Raw genomic sequence first — 19,750 nt, 5'->3', positions numbered from 1 at the left:
AATCCAGGCCAAAAACTCCAAGGTGTTTTATGAAGTCAGCCTATGCCATAAGTTGTGCACTTTGAATTTGGCACGGGAAAGCATAAGATGTTTCACTCCAGGTATGATTCAAGTGACCCACTAGGGAGCTTTTATCAAACAAAGTTTATTTAAGAATACAGTTAACATATAATAAGACAATTAGCAATAACTTTTACCAATTACAAACAAGAAAAAAATGATATATAAACCTTAACAGCCAAATATATTGTTCCAAACAAACATCCCAACAAACATACACTCTGCTCTATGCTTAGCACAGAAAGCAACTCACGTGATGCTGGATCTTGCAGCTCTCTAATTCCTGCTGTGGATTCATCCTTTGGATGTTGAATGGAAAATGCTGAGGCCTTCTCAGCCCTGGAACTTTTTTCCCACCTTGAGACACACAGAGATACTGCTTGCCTTTAGCTTCTAGCTGCACCTTACAGAAAGCAGAATTTCCAATATCAGGGAGAGAGACAAAAACACTGCTTTCAGCCTGGAGTCCAAACAGCTTCTCACAAACTGAAACTAACCCTTTGTTTCCCCTGTGAAAAAATAACTGTCCCAATGTACCACCTGATCTGTCAATTATTCTTCCCCTAACAATTCAAAAAGGATCATAAAACTCCAGGACACTGCATTAGGCCCAGATTAGAAATAAACAAGATGCCCATTATTGCTTCAGCATCAATAAAAGATGCTGGTTCACAGATCATTTGGTGCCAAAAGCAAAAGGCCATTCATGCTTGAAAAAACTTGTGCAGAGAACATGATTAAAATACATTTCTTAAAGGCACAGTAGTGTCACAATTGTCTCTCCTGATGCACTTCTTAATCTTTAAATTATTTAGCGAATAAGGGGGAAGGATGTTGTGCCTGGGCTGCAATACTTTGGACAATCAATAGGTGGCACATCAGATGTGGATGCAGATGGGCTCCTTGATATAACAGTTGGTGCACGGGACAACGTTGTGGTATTCAGGTATGTGGCCATATTTAATACATCACCTGGTTTTACTGGACCATTTGGTCACCTTACTAATGTATTTTGTGTTTTTAAAGATGCTCAAAACTTGTCAAACTGTTTAAAGGGGAAATAAGATTGAAAGCTTTTGGAAAATGGAAGCACCATAGCAACATAAGAATATAATACCAGACCTATAGGAGCAAGAGTAGACCATACAGCCCCTCAGGCCTGCTCTGCCTTTCAGCATGATCATGCCTGACCTTCTGCCTCAACTCAACTTCTTACCTGCTCCCCATACTTCTTCATTCCCTGAGGAGCCAACATTAAAAACACAGCATCAAAATATCAGAGGGACAATATTATAATTTAAAGGGGCAGTAACATTAATAGCAAACATCGTAACGTCAGAGGTACTACATCATAAATCAAATGAAGATTATTTTCCTACCTGTCTGTGATTTTCTCTGATTGTCTTGTCTTAAGCTTCCTGAGATATCTGAATAATAAACACAGTTTAAATGACATTGGCAATATAGTTTAGGGAGCAAGTAGAAGGGAACTACAATATACAGGGTAGATGATGTTGTGATGGAAATTTGATTTGATTTGATTTATTATTGTCACATGTATTAACATGCAGTGAAAAGTATTGTTTCTTGCGCTCTATACAGAGAAAACATACCGTTCATAGAGAAGGAAACAGAGATTGCAGAACGTAGTGGTTGCGGTGACGGAGACATGGTTAAAAGAAGGACAGGACTGGCAGCTGAATATTCCGGGGTATAAGTGTTTTAGGCGAGACAGAGGAGGGGCTAATAAAGATGGGGGAGTAGCGGTATTAGTTAGGGAGCATATTACAGCAGTGCTGAGGGTGGACAATTTAGAGGGGTCATGTAATGAGTCACTGTGGGTGGAGCTCCGAAACAGGAAAGGTGCAATCACTATGCTGGGGGTATACTACAGGCCACCAAACAGCCCACGGGAAGTGGAGGAACGGATATGTCAGGAGATTCTGGATATGTGCAGAAAAAATAGGGTTGTTGTAGTGGGAGACTTCAATTTCCCTGGTATAGACTAGAAAGTGCTTAGGGCTGGGGATCTGGACGGGGAGGAATTTGTAAAATGCGTACTGGAAGGTTCTTTGGAACAGTATGTAGATAGCCCAACTAAAGAGGGGGCTATACTGGATCTAGTTCTGGGAAATGAGTCCGGTCAGGTCGTCAAAGTTTCGGTAGGGGAACATGTAGCAAATAGTGACCACAACTCTGTTAACTTTAGGATAGTAATGGACAAGGACGAGTGTTGTCCCAAGGGTAGGGTGCTAAATTGGGGGAAGGCTAACTATAGCCGGATTAGGCAAGAATTGGTGGCCGTTGATTGGGAGAGGCTGTTCGGGGGTAAGTCCACGTATGGCATGTGGGAGTCTTTTAAGGAACAGTTGATAAGGCTGCAGGACAGGCATGTGCCTGTAAAAAGGAAGGATAGGAAAGGTAGGATTCGAGAGCCGTGGATAACCAGGGAAATTGAGGATCTGATCAAAAAGAAAAGAGAGGCGTACGTTAGGTCCAGGCAACTGAAAACAGATGGAGCTCTGGAGGAATACAGAGAGAGTAAGAAAGAACTCAAACGGGGAATTAGAAGAGCAAAAAGAGCTCACGAAATGTTCTTGGCAGACAGGATTAAGGAGAATCCTAAGGCATTTTATTCATATGTTAGGAACAAAAGAGTTGTCAGGGAAAAAGTTGGACCTCTCAGGGACAAAGGAGGGGAATTAAGCTTTGAACCCAAGGAAATAGGGGAGATCCTAAATGAATACTTTGCATCGGTATTCACAAAGGAGAGGGACTTGTTGACTGGGAGTGTCTCAGAGGGAGGTGTTGACCCATTAGAGGGAATCTCCATTACAAGGGAGGAAGTGTTAGGTTTTTTAGGTAACATTAAAACTGACAAATCCCTAGGGCCTGTTGGCATCTATCCTAGACTGTTCAGGGAGACAAGAGATGTAATTGCTGGGCCTCTGACGGAAATCTTTGTCTCTTCATTGGACACAGGTGAGGTCACTGAGTATTGGAGGATAGCGAATATGGTACTGTTATTTAAGAAGGGTAGCAGGGATAACCCGGGAAATTATAGGCCAGTGAGCTTGACGTCCATGGTAGGGAAGTTGTCGGAGAGGATTCTTAGAGACAGGATATATGCGCATTTAGAACGGAACAATCACATTAGTGACAGACAGCATGGTTTTGTAAGAGGGAGGTCGTGCCTTACAAATTTGGTGGAGTGTTTTGAGGAAGTGACAAAAAGGGTTGACGAAGGAAGGGCCGTAGATGTCGTCCATATGGATCTCAGTAAGGCATTTGACAAAGTCCCTCATGGCAGCTTGGTTAAGAAGGTTAAGGCTCATGGGATACAAGGAGAGGTGGCTAGATGGGTAGAAAACTGGCTTGGCCACAACACACAGAGGGTAGCAGTCGAAGGGTCTTTTTCCGGCTGGAGGTCTGTGACCAGCGGTGTTCCGCAGGGCTCTGTACTGGGACCTCTGCTATTTGTGATATATATAAATGATTTGGAAGAAGGTGTAACTGGTGTTATCAGCAGGTTTACGGATGACACGAAGATGGCTGGACTTGCGGATAGCAGGATATAGATAGGCTGGAAAATTGGGTGGAGAAATGGCAGATGGAATTTAATCCAGATAAATGTGAAGTGATGCATTTTGGAAGAAATAATGTAGGGGGGAGTTATACAATAAATGGCAGAGCCATCAAGAGTATAGAAACACAGAGGGACCTAGGTGTGCAAGTCCACAAATCCTTGAAGGTGGCAGCACAGGTGGAGAAGGTGGTGGAGAAGGTGATGAAGAAGGCATATGGTATGCTTGCCTTTATAGGACGGGGCATAGAGTATGATAGCTGGAGTCTGATGTTGCAGCTGTATAGAACGCTGGTTAGGCCACATTTGGAGTACTGTGTCCAGTTCTGGTCGCCGCATTACCAGAAGGATGTGGAGGCTTTAGAGAGAGTGCAGAGAAAGTTTACCAGGATGTTGCCTGGTATGGAGGGTCTTAGCTATGAGGAGAGATTGGGTAAACTGGGCTTGTTATCTCTGGAAAGACGGAGAATGAGGGGAGACCTAATAGAGGTGTACAAAATTATGAAGGGTATAGATAGGGTGAACAGTGGGAAGCTTTTTCCCAGGTCGGAGGTGACGATCACGAGAGGTCACAGGCTCAAGGTGAGAGGGGCGAGGTATAACTCAGATATCAGAGGGATGTTTTTTACACAGAGGGTGGTGGGGGCCTGGAATGCGCTGCCAAGTAGGGTGGTGGAGGCAGACATGCTGGCATCGTTTAAGACTTACCTGGATAGTCACACGAGCAGTCTGGGAATGGAGGGATACAAACGAATGGTCTTGTTGGACCAATGAGCGGCACAGGCTTGGAGGGCCAAAGGGCCTGTTTCCCGTGCTGTACTGTTCTTTGTTCTTTGCAGTGTTACAGTCATAGCTAGGATGTAGAGAAAGATCAACTTAATGCAAGGTAAATCCATTCAAAAGTCTGACAGCAGCAGGAAAGAAGCTGTTCTTGAGTCAGTTGGTACGTGACCTCAGACTTTTGTATCTTTTTCCCGACGGAAGAAGATGGAAGAGAGAATATCCGGGGTGCGTGGGGTCCTTAATTATGCTGGCTGCTTTGCCGAGGCAGCGGGAAGTGTAGACAGAGTCAATGGACGGGAGGCTGGTTTGCGTGATGGATTGGGCTACATTCATTACCTTTTGTTTACTTCCTTGCGGTCTTGGGCTGTGCAGGAGCCATACCAAGCTGTGATACAACCAGAAAGAATGCTTTCTGTGGTGGAAATTATGAAGCATTAACACAGTCCAGACCTCTGCTAATACAAGCCATGAATAGATGTAGTTCCAGTGCCGGATTTAGGCATAAGCTAAACAAGCTACAGCTTAGGGCCTCACAATCCGCAGTGGCCTCACAAAATTTCAGAAGGTTTACAATGAAGAGAACATTTAAGAGCGGATACCAGAAAAGAAAAAGAAAGCACCAGCTTGAAGAACAACTCAAAAAATTACCAAAATTAGCAAAATCTATGAGAGAGATCAAGCCAGCCAAATGATAAATATGTAATCAGTAAATGCATTCATTTGAAAATAATTTGTATTTTTCACTTTAAATACCTTGCTATTAAATAATTAAAAGGCATAATTATGTTTTCAATTTTTTTGTGGCGACCCCAAGGTCCTGTTTTGGTATGCACCTTTGTGAGACCTTTTGAACATAGAACATAGAACAGTACAGCACAGAACAGGCCCTTCGGCCTACGATATTGTGCCGAGCTTTATCTGAAACCAAGGTCAAGCTATCCCACTCCCTATCATCCTGGTGTGCTCCATGTGCCTATCCAATAACCGCTTAAATGTTCCTAAAGTGTCTGACTCCACTATTACTGTAGGCACTCCATTCCACACCCCAACCACTCTCTGCGTAAAGAACCTACCTCTGATATCCTTCCTATATCTCCCACCATGAACCCTATAGTTATGCCCCCTTGTAATAGCTCCATCCATCTGAGGAAATAGTCTTTGAACGTTCACTCTATCTATCCCCTTCATCATTTTATAAACCTCTATTAAGTCTCCCCTCAGCCTCCTCCACTCCAGAGAGAACAGCCCTAGCTCCCTCAACCTTTCCTCATAAGACCTACCCTCCAAACCAGGCAGCATCCTGGTAAATCTCCTCTGCACTCTTTCCAGCGCTTCCACATCCTTATAGTGAAGTGACCAGAACTGCACACAATATTCCAAATGTGGTCTCACCAAGGTCCTGTACAGTTGCAGCATAACCCCACGGCTCTAAAACTCCAACCCCCTGTTAATAAAAGCTAACACACTATAGGCCTTCTTCACAGCTCTATCCACTTGAGTGGCAACCTTTAGAGATCTGTGGATATGGACCCCAAGATCTCTCTGTTCCACCACAGCCTTCAGAACCCTACCTTTGACCCGGTAATCCACATTTAAATTAGTCCTACCAAAATGAATCACCTCACATTTATCAGGGTTAAATTCCATTTGCCATTTTTCAGCCCAGCTTTGCATCCTATCTATGTCTCTTTGCAGCCTACAACAGCCCTCCACCTCATCCACTACTCCACCAATCTTGGTGTCATCAGCAAATTTACTGATCCACCCTTCAGCCCCCTCCTCTAAGTCATTAATAAAAATCACAAAGAGCAGAGGACCAAGCACTGATCCCTGTGGCACTCCGCTAGCAACCTGCCTCCAATCCGAAAATTTTCCATCCACCACCACCCTCTGTCTTTGATCAGACAGCCAGTTACCTATCCAATCGGCCAACTTTCTCTCTATCCCACACCTCCTCACTTTCATCATAAGCCGACCATGGGGGACCTTGTCAAACGCCTTACTAAAATCCATGTATATGACATCAACTGCCCTACCTTCATCAACACACTTAGTTACCTCCTCAAAAAATTCAATCAAATTTGTGAGGCACGACATGCCCTTCACGAATCCGTGCTGACTATCCCGGATTAATCCGCATCTTTCTAAATGGTCGTAAATCCCATCCCTCAGGACCTTTTCCATCAATTTACCAATCACTGAAGTAAGACTAACCGGTCTATAATTACCAGGGTCATTTCTATTCCCTTTCTTAAACAGAGGAACAACATTCGCCATTCTCCAGTCCTCTGGCACCATCCCCGTGGCTTGAAGGGGCTTGGAGCTCCGAAAGCTTGTGTGGCTTTTGCTACCAAATAAACCTGTTGGACTTTAACCTGGTGTTGTTAAACTACTTACTGTGTTTACCCCAGTCCAACGCCGGCATCTCCACATCATGACTACCATCCCCGTGGACAGCGAGGACCCAAAGATCAAAGCCAAAGGCTCTGCAATCTCATCCCTTGCCTTCCAAAGAATCCTAGGATATATTTCATCAGGCCCAGGGGACTTATCGACCTTCAGTTTATTCAAAACTGCCAGGACATCCTCCCTCCGAACATCTATTTCCTCCAGCCTATTAGCCTGTAACACCTTCTCTTCCTCAAAAACAAGGCCCCTCTCCTTGGTGAACACTGAAGAAAAGTATTCATTCATCACCTCGCCTATCTCTACTGACTCCATACACAAGTTCCCACTACTGTCCTTGACCGGCCCTAACCTCACCCTGGTCATTCTTTTATTCCTCACATAAGAGTAAAAAGCCTTGGGGTTTTCCTTGATCCGACCCGCCAAGGACTTCTCATGTCCCCCCCTAGCTCTCCTAAGCCCCTTTTTCAGCTCGTTCCTTGCTAACTTGTAACCTTCAATCGAGCCATCTGAACCTTGTTTCCTCATCCCTACATAAGCTTCCCTCTTCCTTTTCACAAGACATTCCACCTCTTTTGTGAACCATGGTTCCCTCACTCGGCCATTTCCTCCCTGCCTGACAGGGACATACCTATCAAGGACATCCAGTATTTGTTCCTTGAAAAAGTTCCACTTTTCATTAGTGCCTTTCCCTGACAGTTTCTGTTCCCAACCTATGCCCCCTTATTCTTGCCTAATCGCATCATAATTACCTCTCCCCCAATTGTAAACCTTGCCCTGCCGTACGGCCCTATCCCTCTCCATTGCAATAACAAAAGACACCGAATTGTGGTCACCATCTCCAAAGTGCTCTCCCACAACCAAATCTAACACTTGGCCCGGTTCATTTCCCAGTACCAAATCCAATGTGGCCTCACCTCTTGTCGGCCTATCCACATATTGTGTCAGGAAACCCTCCTGCACTTTTGGTGTAACTTTTTAACAAGGGTCCTCCAAGCTTTATATAGATTAGGGCCTCACCAAGTCTAAATCCGGCACTGTGTAGTTAGTAATGTCATGTATGTCAGTCACAGTGTCTTGATCCTTGTTAAGATAAATGAGTTATAATTATGCATAATTTTGGTATTTTCACAAGTGCTTGACAATTCTTTGCAGCTCAAGACCAGTTATCAACATTGGGGTGAATGTCACATTTTTTCCGAAGATGGTACCTTTGTCTTTTGCAACTATCAATGAACAGAAGAAAAATATTCAAGCTTCTGTGTGTTTTACTGCTCAATCAAAGTTTGCATCATCAGGTAATGCCTCAGTGTCACTGCAGAATGTGGAAGGGAATGTCTGCATCACTATTTTCTGTGATTTCACTCATTTATTTAATCATAGCCAGAGGATAGATTGCATTGGCTTCCCTTGTTGCTCCAGCACTGTTACCTCTAGTGTCCCCAGAGATCAATTGTTGGTCCCCTCCCATTTCTCATCCACATGCTGCTCCTTGGAAACATCCTCTCCAGGCACAGCATTTCTTTTCACATGTACACTTATGACCCCCAGCTCTGCCTCACCACTCTCAGTTTCTGCAGTGCTGTTAAATTATCAGTCTGCTTCTCCAACACCCAGTACAGGATAAGCTGTCACCCCTGTGTGTGTTGACCTACACAGGCTTTCGATCAAGCAAATACTTGATTTTAAAATTCTCATCCTTGTTTTCAAATCTCACCAACAAAGGACAAAGAGCAGTACAGCATAGGAACAGGCCCTTTGGACCACCAAGCCTGCGCTGATCACGTTGTCCAATCAAGAGCAACCGCCTGTTTCCCTCTATTCCCTGCCTGTTCATGTGTCTATCCAGATAAGTCTTAAATGCTGCTAACATATCTGCCTTAACCACCTCACTTGGCAGTGCATTCCAGGCCCCACCACCTTCCATGTAAAAAACTTCCCAAGGCCTTGCCACTCCCGATCTCTATAACCTCCTCCAACCCCACAATCCTAAGAGATCTAATTCTAGCCTCTTGTGCATTCCCAATTATACTCATTCCATCATTGGCAGCTGTGCCTTCAGTTGCCTGGGCTCAAAGCTATGGTATTCCATCCCTAAACCTCTCTGCATCTCTACTTCCCTTTCCTCCAACCACCTGAGAAATAGGAGGGGGCCTTTCTCTCAGAGTCAACCTGCCTGGTTTGAATTCAAACAAAGCTTGGCAATTAACTGTCAGTCATATGTTAACTCCTGTATTCCTTATAGCAACGCCCCCACCAATCAGAATCCTCTTGCCAACCAATCAGCACTCTCTTCCCGTGAAGTATAATTGTTGTTCCCTTTACATTTGGTACTCTTGCCAACGTCCTGATGAGTGTGGGATGAAAAGCTTTGACATATAAACATACAAATTAGGAGCAGGAGTAGGCCACCTGGCCACTCGAGCCTGCTCCACCATTCAATCAGATCATGGCTGATCTGATTTTAACTTTAATCCCACATTATAGGGCGGCATGGTGTCACAGTGGTTAGCACTGCTGCCTGGGTTTCCTCCAGGTGCTCTGGTTTCCTCCCACAGTCCAAAGAAGTGCAAGTTAGGTGCATTGGGTATGCTAAAGTTGCCGCTTAGTGTCCCGGGATGCGTAGATTAAAGGGATTAGTGAGGTAAATATGTGGGTGGGGGGGTTATGAGGATAGGGCCGGGGTGGGATTGTTGTCGGTGCAGACTCGATGGGTCGAATGGCCTCATCTGCACTGTAGGGTTAGGGTTAGGGTTTCTGCCTACTATTTGTGATAACCCTCAGGACTTACATGGGGAATCCCTAATTGATTTCCCTGTGGGACTCGTGGAATTCGAGTGCCTGTGGTAATAGGCGAATGCCTACACAGGTGGAACTCATCTCCCGAGCTCTTGATAAGGCAGACCCCTGAGTGGGCCCAATGTTCTATTCATCCCAGATGGGACTGATGTCTGTGTACCACAGGGTTGTGGTTTAACTTTTCATTTGAGGATAAACCTTTGTTCCTTTTCAGTTAGCTTCCTGAGTTATTAGACTCTTGATAACCTTTGATGGGAATAGAGGGATATGGTCCCTGGAAGGGTAAGGGGTTTTATTTCAGTCGGGCAGCATGGTCGGTGCAGGCTTGGAGGGCCGAAGGGTCTGTTCCTGTGCTGTAAGTTTCTTTGTTCTTTGTTCTTTCACACCCTTGTTAATCAAGAATCTATCCAGCTCTTCCCGAAAGATAGTCAAAGACTGCTTCCACTGCCTTTTGAGGAAAAGAGTTCCAAAGAATCATGACTCTTCAAGGGAGAAGACATTTCTCCTCATCTCTGTCTTAAATGAGTGACCTTTAGTTTTAAACAGTGACTCCTAGTTCTAGATTCTTCCAGAATAGGAAACATCCTCTTCACAGCCACCTTGTCAATACCCCTCAGGATCTTAAAGGTTTCAATCAAGTCGTCTTGTACTCTTCTAAACTCTTGTGAACACAATACTAACCTCTCCAACCTTTCCTCATAAGACAACCCATCTAGTTCTGGTATTAGTCTAGTAAACCTCTACATTGCTTCTAACATATTTACATGTTTCTTTAAATAAGGCAACCAATACTGTACACAATACTCCAGATGTGATCTCACCAATGCCCTGTACAACTAAAGCATAACTTCCCTACTTTTGTAATCAGTTCCCCTCATAATAAACAATAACATTCTATTACTTTATTTCCTAATTACTTGCTGTACCTGTATACTAGCCTTTTGTGATTTATCCAATAGGACACCCAGATCCCTCTGCATCTCAGAGCTCTGCAATTTGATAATAAGCTTCATTTTTATTCTCCCTGCCAAAATGGACAGTTTCACATTTGTCCATATTATACTCCATTTGCCAAATCTTTGCCCACTCTCTGTCCCTTTGCAGCCTGCTTATGCCCACTTCACAATTTACTTTCCTACTATCCCTGTGTCAGCAAATTTAATAACCACACCTTCAGTCCCTTCATCCAAGTCATTTATATAAATTGTAAAAGGTTGAGGCCTGAGAACTGCTGAGAACATAAGAACTAGGATCAGGAGTAGGCAATTCAACCCCTTGATCAGGGCTGTTCTTGTCTCAGACTCAATTCCATTTCCCTGCCCATTCTCCATAACCCTTCAACCCATTATCAATTAATAATCTGTCTAACTCCTCCTTAAATTTACTCAATGTCCTGACATCCATCCACTGTGGGGTAGTGAATTCCACAAATTCACAACCCTTTGACAGAAGTAGTTTCTGCTCATCTCTGTTTTGAATCTGCTACCCCTTATCCTAAAACTATGACCTCTTACTCCAGATTGCCCCACAAGAGGAAGCGCTGGCTGTACATCTACTTTGTCTGTACCTTTTATCATCTTACATACACAGTTAAATCTCCTCTCACTCTTCTAAGCTCGAGAGAGTATAGGCCTTAACTGCTCAATCTCCCTTCTTAAGACAAACCCCTCCGGGGCGATTCTCCTAAAAAGGTTCTAAGTGGTGAATTTGCGGGAAAACTGGTGTAATTCACGATTGTTTTTTCAGTGGGAGTTCAGACTCAAATCTCCCACACTCTGCGCAATGCAGAGGTCACAATCGTGAATATCATTAAAAGTTCGGGGGGCCGGGCCAATTCACGCCGGAGTCTGACCCGTTCCAGAACTCTGCACATGCGCAGTGGCCCCAATGTGTCAGCCTGCAGTTTGCCCGATCACGGCCCAATCGCAGAACGGAAAAGCATTCCTGGGCCAGCCCCGAACCCTCCCCCTGTCCCGAGCGCCCCGATCTCCACCCCCAACCCCCACTACAGCAGTGATGATTCCCCCCCTGGCAGATCCCCCCCCCCCCTCCCATGGGAGGCAAACCTCCCTGGCAGACACCTGCACCCCCAGCAGAACCCCCTCACCATGGGAGGCAGACCCTCCCACCTGCAGACCATCACCCCTCCAGTCCACCCAGATCGCTAGCCTCCCTCCAGCCCCGATTGATCCCAGTGCAGAGTGGCAGTGGGACCCCCCCTTGGCACTGACCCATGCCTGGTGGGCAGTGCCAAGGTGCACCCTGGGAATGGGCACTATGCCCCTTGGCCAGTGCCAGGGTGCCGATGCCCAGGGGGTACCACCCCCCTGCCACCCGACTCTCTGGGGGGGGCCTCGATTGCCCCGCCCTTCACTCCAGTGAGGTCTCCCGCTACTTCCCTGAAAGTGGGGAGCTACTTCATACCCCGTTGTAAAAAAATTGTACTGGTGGGGTGGGAGATGCTAGCGGGCCTGGAGAATTCAGTCCCAGGCCCGATAATGAACAGGCCCTTCGGCCCACGGTGTTGTGCCAAAATTTACATCAAATTAAACTAATCCCTTCTGCCTGCCCTTATCGTATCTCCCTGCACCATCACACCAGGCAGCGCGTTCCAGACAAATACCACTCTCTGTAAAAGACATGCCCCTCACATAGAGTCATTGAGGTTTACAGCATGGAAACAGGCCCTTCAGCCCTACTTGTCCATGCTGCCCAGTTTTTACCATTAAGCTAGTCCCAATTGCCCGCGTTTGACCCATATCTCTCTATACCCATCTTACCCATGTAACTCTCTAAACGTTTTTTAAAAGACAAAATTGTACCCACCTCTACTACTACCTCTGACAGCTTGTTCCAGACACTCACCACCCTCTGAGTGAAAGAATTGCCCCTCTGGATCCTTTTGTATCTCTCCCCTCTCACCTTAAACCTATGCCCTCTAGTTTTAGACTCCCCTATCTTTGGGAAAAGATATTGACTATCTAGCTGATCTGTGCCTCTCATTATTTTATAGATCTCTGTAAGATCGCTCCTAAGTTTCCTACGCTCCAGGGAAAGAAGTCCCAGTCTATCCAACCTCTCCTTATAACTCAAACCATCAAGTCCCGGTAGCATCCTAGTAAATCTTTTCTGCACTCTTTCTGGTTTAATAATATCCTTTTTGTAATAGGGTGACCAGAACTCTACACAGTATTCCAAGTGTGTCTTTACCAATGTCTTGTACAACTTCAACAAGACGCCCAACTCCTGTATTCAATGTTCTGACCAATGAAACCAAGCATGCCGAATGCCTTCTTCACCACTCTGTCCACCTGTGACTCCACTTTCAAGGAGCTATGAACCTTTACTCGCTGATCTCTTTGTTCTATACCTCTCCCCAACACCCTACCATTAACTGAATAGGTCTTGTCCTGGTTTGAGCTACCAAAATTCACCACCAATGCATTTATCTAAATTAAATTCCATCTGCCATTCATCAGCCCAATGGCGCAATTAATCAAGATCCCGTTGCAATCCTAGATAATCTTCTTCACTGTCCACTATGCCACCAATCTTGGTGTCATCTGCAAACTTATTAACCATGCCTCCTAAATTCTCATCCAAATCATTAACATAAATGACAAATAACAGTGGACCCAGCACGAGGCACACCGCTGGTCACAGGCCTCCTGTTTTAAAAACAATCCTCTACAACCACCCTCTGTCTTCTGTCGTCAAGACAATTTTGTATCCAATTATCGATCTCACCCTGGATCCCGTGAAATTTAACCTACCATGCAGTACCTTGTCAAAGGCCTTGCTAAAGTCCATCAACTGCATTGCCCTCATCTACCTTCTTGGTTACCCCTTCAAAAAAGAAGGGGAAAGTTCGAAGGAGATATTAGTCAGAACATTGAATACAGGAATTGGAGAAAGAGAGGGGAAAGATTTAAAAGGGACCTGAGGGGCAACTTCTTCACGCAGAGAGTGGTGTGTATGTGGAGTGTGCTGCCAGAGAAAGTGGTTGAGGCAGGTACAACAGCAACATTTAAAAAGCATTTGAATTAATACATGGATGGAAAAGGATTAGAGGGATATGGGCCAAATGTGGGCAATTGAGACTAGCTGGGAAGGCACCATGGTTGGCATGGACCGGTTGGGCTGAAGCTCATGTGCTTTAACTTTATGTAGTAGTCTGTTAAGTGAGACCTTGTTGAAAGTCTTCTGAAAATCTAAATAAACCACATCAGCTGGTTCTCCTCGGTCAACTCTATTAGTTACATCCTCAAAGAATTCCAATAGATTCATCAAATATGATTTCCCTTCTGTGAATCCATGCTGACTTTGTCTGATTATACCACTGCTTTCCAAATGCTGAGTTATGAAATCCTTGATAATGGACTCTAGCAACTTCCCCAGTACCGACGTTAGGCTCACTTGTCTATAGTACTCTGTTTTCTCTCAACCTCCCTTTTTGAATAGCGGGCTTACATTAGCTACCTTCCAATCTGTAGGAAGCTATCCAGAGTCCAAAGAATTTTGGAAAGTAACCACCAATGGATCTACTATTTCCAGGGCCACTTCCTTCAGTACTCTGGGATAAAGATTATCAGGACCTGGAGATTTATCAATCTTCAATCCCATTAATTTCCCCAAAACCATTTGTTTGTTAATGTTGATTTCCTTCAGTTCCTCACTAAAACATGTTTCTCTCAGCACTTCAGGTACATTATTCATGTCTTCCTTTGTGAAGACTGAAGGAAAATACAAATTTAATTCCTTGGCCATTTCTTTATTGCCTGTTATGAATTCTCCCATTTCCGACTGTAAGGGGCCTACATTCGTTTTTGTCAATCTTTTTCTCTTTACATGCCTATAGAAACTTCTACAGTCAGTTTTTATGTTCCCTGCTAGCTTACTTTCATACTTTATTTTTCCCTTCTTAATCAATCCCTTGGTCTGCCTTTGCTGAATTTTAAACTGCTCTCAATCCTCAGGCCTATTGCTTTTTCTTGCCACTCAGGCCTATTGCTTTTTCTTGCCAATTTGAATGCTTCTCCCTTGAATCTGACACTATCTCTAATTTCCCTTGTAAGCCATGGTTTGGCCACAATTCCCTTACCACTCTTGCGCCAAACAGGAATAAACAACTTCTGGAGTTCACCTATTTGTTCTTTAAAAGCCTGCCATTGCCTGTCCACTGTCTTTCCTTTCAGTAATATTTCCCAGTCCATCATGGCCAATTCATGCCCCAGACCATCATAGTTCCCTTTATTGAGATTCAGGACCCTAGTCTCAGAATCAACTACATCCTAATCCACCTTGACAAAGAATTCTACCATATTATGGTCACACGTCCCCAAGGGTTCTCTCACAACTAGATTGCCACCGAATCTTTTCTCAACTGATCTATATCCTGCTGTATCCTTTGAAAACCTTCTACACTATCCACAACTCCACATAACTTTGTTTCATCTGCAAACTCACTAACCCATCCATCTACGTTTTCATAGAAACATAGAAACTAGAAGCAGGAGCAGGCTATTTGGCCCTTCGAACCTGATCTGCCATTCATCATGATCATGGCTGATTATTGAATTCAATATCCTGATCCCCCACTTCCTCCTATATCCCTTAATCCCTTTAGCCCCAAGAGCTACATCTAACTTCTTCTTGAAATCAGACAACATTTTGGCCTCAACTGCATTCAGTGATACTGAATTCCACACATTCACCACACTCTGGGTCAAGAAATTTATCCTCATATCAGTTCTAAAGGTTTACTCCTTATCCTCAGACTATAATGCCCACACACTCAACCAGTCCAAATCATGTTGAAACATCTCTGCATCCTAAGCTGGTAAAAGAGGTGGAGGAGTAGCATTGTTAATCAAGGATAGTTTAACGGCTGCGGAAAGGCACTTCGAGGGGGATCTGCACACTGAGGTAATATGGGCTGAGGTTAGAAGTAGGAAAGGAGCGGTCACGTTGTTAGGAGTTTACTATAGGCCCCCAAATAGTAATAGAGATGTGGAGGAAGAAATTGCTAAGCAGATTATGGATATGTGTGGGGGTCACAGGGTAGTTGTCATGGGGGACTTTAACTTTCCAAATATTGATTGGAACCTTTGGAGGTCAAATAGTTCGGATGGGGCAGTTTTTGTGCAGTGTGTGCAGGAGGGTTTCCTGACACAATATGTGGATAGGCCGACAAGAGATGAGGCCACATTGGATTTGGTACTGGGAAATGAATCGGGCCAAGTGTTAGATTTGGTTGTGGGAGAGCACTTTGGAGATAGTGACCACAATTCAGTGTCTTTTGTTATTGCAATGGAGAGGGATAGGGCCGTACGGCAGGGCAAGGTTTACAATTGGGGGAGAGGTAATTATGATGCGATTAGGCAAGAATTAGGGGGCATAAGAACAAAGAACAAAGAACAGTACAGCACAGGAAACAGGCCCTTCGGCCCTCCAAGCCTGTGCCGCTCCTTGGTCCAACTAGACCAATCGTTTGTATCCCTCCATTCCCAGGCTGCTCATGTAACTATCCAGGTAAGTCTTAAACGATGTCAGCGTGCCTGCCTCCACCACCCTACTTGGCAGCGCATTCCAGGCCCCCACCACCCTCTGTGTAAAAAACGTCCCTCTGATATCTGAGTTATACTTCACCCCTCTCAGCTTGAGCCCATGACCCCTCGTGATCGTCACCTCCGACCTGGGAAAAAGCTTCCCACTGTTCACCCTATCTATACCCTTCATAATCTTGTATACCTCTATTAGATCTCCCCTCATTCTCCGTCTTTCCAAGGAGAACAACCCCAGTCTACCCAATCTCTCCTCATAGCTAAGACCCTCCATACCAGGCAACATCCTGGTAAACCTTCTCTGCACTCTCTCCAATGCCCCCACGTCCTTCTGGTAGTGCGGCGACCAGAACTGGACGCAGTACTCCAAATGTGGCCTAACCAGCGTTCTATACAGCTGCATCATCAGACTCCAGCTTTTATACTCTATACCCCGTCCTATAAAGGCAAGCATACCATATGCCTTCTTCACCACCTTCTCCACCTGTGTTGCCACCTTCAAGGATTTGTGGACTTGCACACCGAGGTCCCTCTGTGTTTCTATACTCCTGATGACTCTGCCATTTATTGTATAACTCCTCCCTACATTATTTCTTCCAAAATGCATCACTTCGCATTTATCCGGATTAAATTCCATCTGCCACCTCTCCGCCCAATTTTCCAGCCTATCTATATCCTGCTGTATTGCCCGACAATGCTCTTCGCTATCCGCAATTCCAGCCATCTTCGTGTCATCCGCAAACTTGCTGATTACACCAGTTACACCTTCTTCCAAATCATTTATATATATCACAAATAGCAGAGGTCCCAGTACAGAGCCCTGCGGAACACCACTGGTCACAGACCTCCAGCCGGAAAAAGACCCTTCGACCACTACCCTCTGTCTCCTATGGCCAAGCCAGTTCTCCACCCATCTAGCCACTTCTCCTTGTATCCCATGAGCCTTAGCCTTCTTAACCAACCTGCCATGTGGGACCTTGTCAAATGCCTTACTGAAATCCATATAGACGACATCCACGGCCCTTCCTTCATCAACCGTTTTTGTCACTTCCTCAAAAAACTCCACCAAATTTGTAAGGCACGACCTCCCTCTTACAAAACCATGCTGTCTGTCACTAATGAGATTGTTGCTGGGAACAGAAACTGCCAGGGAAAGGCACTAATGAAAAGTGGAACTTTTTCAAGGAACAAATACTGGGTGTCCTTGATAGGTATGTCCCTGTCAGGCAGGGAGGAAATGGCCGAGTGAGGGAACCATGGTTCACAAAAGAGGTGGAATGTCTTGTGAAAAGGAAGAGGGAAGCTTATGTAGGGATGAGGAAACAAGATTCAGATGGCTCGATTGAGTTAGCAAGGAACGAGCTGAAAAAGGGGCTTAGGAGAGCTAGGAGGGGGCATGGGAAGTCCTTGGCGGGTCGGATCAAGGAAAACCCCAAGGCTTTTTACTCTTATGTGAGGAATAAAAGAATGACCAGGGTGAGGTTAGGGCCGGTCAAGGACAGTAGTGGGAACTTGTGTATAGAGTCGGTAGAGATAGGTGAGGTGATGAATGAATACTTTTCTTCAGTGTTCACCAAGGACAGGGGCCATGTTTTTGAGGAAGAGAAGGTGTTAAAGGCTAATAGGCTGGAGGAAATAGATGTTCGGAGGGAGGATGTCCTGGCAGTTTTGAATAAACTGAAGGTCGATAAGTCCCCTGGGCCTGATGAAATATATCCTAGGATTATTTGGAAGGCAAGGGATGAGATTGCAGAGCCTTTGGCTTTGATCTTTGGGTCCTCTCTGTCCACGGGGATGGTGCCAGAGGACTGGAGAATGGCGAATGTTGTTCCTCTGTTTAAGAAAGGGAATAGAAATGATCCTGGTAATTATAGGCCGGTTAGTCTTACTTCGGTGGTTGGTAAATTGATGGAAAAGGTCCTTAGGGATGGGATTTATGACCATTTAGAAAGATGCGGATTAATCCGGGATAGTCAGCACGGATTCGTGAAGGGCAAGTCGTGCCTCACAAATTTGATTGAATTTTTTGAGGAGGTAACTAAGTGTGTTGATGAAGGTAGGGCAGTTGATGTCATATACATGGATTTTAGTAAGGCGTTTGATAAGGTCCCCCACGGTCGGCTTATGATGAAAGTGAGGAGGTGTGGGATAGAGGGAAAGTTGGCCGATTGGATAGGTAACTGGCTGTCTGATCAAAGACAGAGGGTGGTGGTGGATGGAAAATTTTCGGATTGGAGGCAGGTTGCGTGCGGAGTGCCACAGGGATCAGTGCTTGGTCCTCTGCTCTTTGTGATTTTTATTAATGACTTAGAGGAGGGGGCTGAAGGGTGAATCAGTAAATTTGCTGATGACACCAAGATTGGTGGAGTAGTGGATGAGGTGGAGGGCTGTTGTAGGCTGCAAAGAGACATAGATAGGATGCAAAGCTGGGCTGAAAAATGGCAAATGGAGCTTAATCCTGATAAATGTGAGGTGATTCATTTTGGTAGGACTAATTTTTATGTGGATTACAGGGTCAAAGGTAGGGTTCTGAAGACTGTGGAGGAACAGAGAGATCTTGGGGTCCATATCCACAGATCTCTAAAGGTTGCCACTCAAGTGGATAGAGCTGTGAAGAAGGCCTATGGTGTGTTAGCTTTTATTAACAGGGGGTTGGAGTTTAAGAGCCGTGGGGTTATGCTGCAACTGTACAGGACCTTGGTGAGACCACATTTGGAATATTGTGTGCAGTTCTGGTCACCTCACTATAAGAAGGATGTGGAAGCACTGGAAAGAGTGCAGAGGAGATTTACCAGGATGCTGCCTGGTTTGGAGGGTAGGTCTTATGAGGAAAAGATGAGGGAGCTAGGGCTGTTGTCTCTGGAGCGGAGGAGGCTGAGGGGAGACTTAATAGAGGTTTATAAAATGATGAAGGGGATAGATAGAGTGAACGTTCAAAGATTATTTCCTCGGGTGGATGGAGCTATTACAAGGGGGCATAACTATAGGGTTCATGGTGGGAGACATAGGAAGGATATCCGAGGTAGGTTCTTTACGCAGAGAGTGGTTGGGGTGTGGAATGGAGTGCCTGCAAAGATAGTGGAGTCAGACACTTTAGGAACATTTAAGCGGTTATTGGATAGACACATGGAGCACACCAGGATGATAGGGAGTGGGATAGCTTGATCTTGGTTTCAGATAAAGCTCGGCACAACATCGTGGGCCGAAGGGCCTGTTCTGTGCTGTACTGTTCTATGATCTATCCTCCTCACAGCTCACCTTCCCATCCAACTTTGTATTATCTGCGAATCAAGTCCAAACCATTTATATACATCACAAACAACAGAGTTCCCAGTATGGATCCCTGTGGACCTCCAGCCAAAAAAACGCCCTTCCACCACTACTCTCTGATTTCTTTGGGCAAGCCAATTCTGAATCCAAGTGGCCAAGTCACTGTGGATCCCATGCATCTTAATCTTCTGGATAAGCCTGCCATGAGAGACCTTATCGAAGGCCTTACATAAAATCCATGTAGAGAACATCCATTTCTCTATCCTCATCTTTCACCTTCATCACC

General features: G+C 45.0%; 1 protein-coding gene across 2 annotated transcripts in view; it reads left to right on the top strand.

The window, feature by feature from the left end:
- Positions 1-19,750, top strand: part of LOC144501157 (integrin alpha-E-like) — a 377,113-nt gene that overhangs the window by 224,221 nt on the left and 133,142 nt on the right. For both annotated transcript variants that reach the window (XM_078224555.1, XM_078224556.1), the window contains 2 exons: positions 876-1,006; positions 7,988-8,130. In XM_078224555.1, coding sequence (XP_078080681.1) covers positions 876-1,006; positions 7,988-8,130 — 274 coding nt within the window. The remainder of the gene's footprint in view (positions 1-875; positions 1,007-7,987; positions 8,131-19,750) is intronic.

The sequence above is a fragment of the Mustelus asterias genome, chromosome 12 (genome assembly GCF_964213995.1).
Source record: "Mustelus asterias chromosome 12, sMusAst1.hap1.1, whole genome shotgun sequence".
In the NCBI taxonomy this organism is placed as follows: Eukaryota; Metazoa; Chordata; class Chondrichthyes; order Carcharhiniformes; family Triakidae; genus Mustelus; species Mustelus asterias.
Note: the sequence above shows the minus strand (reverse complement) of the source record. Positions and strands in the feature narration are given on the sequence as shown.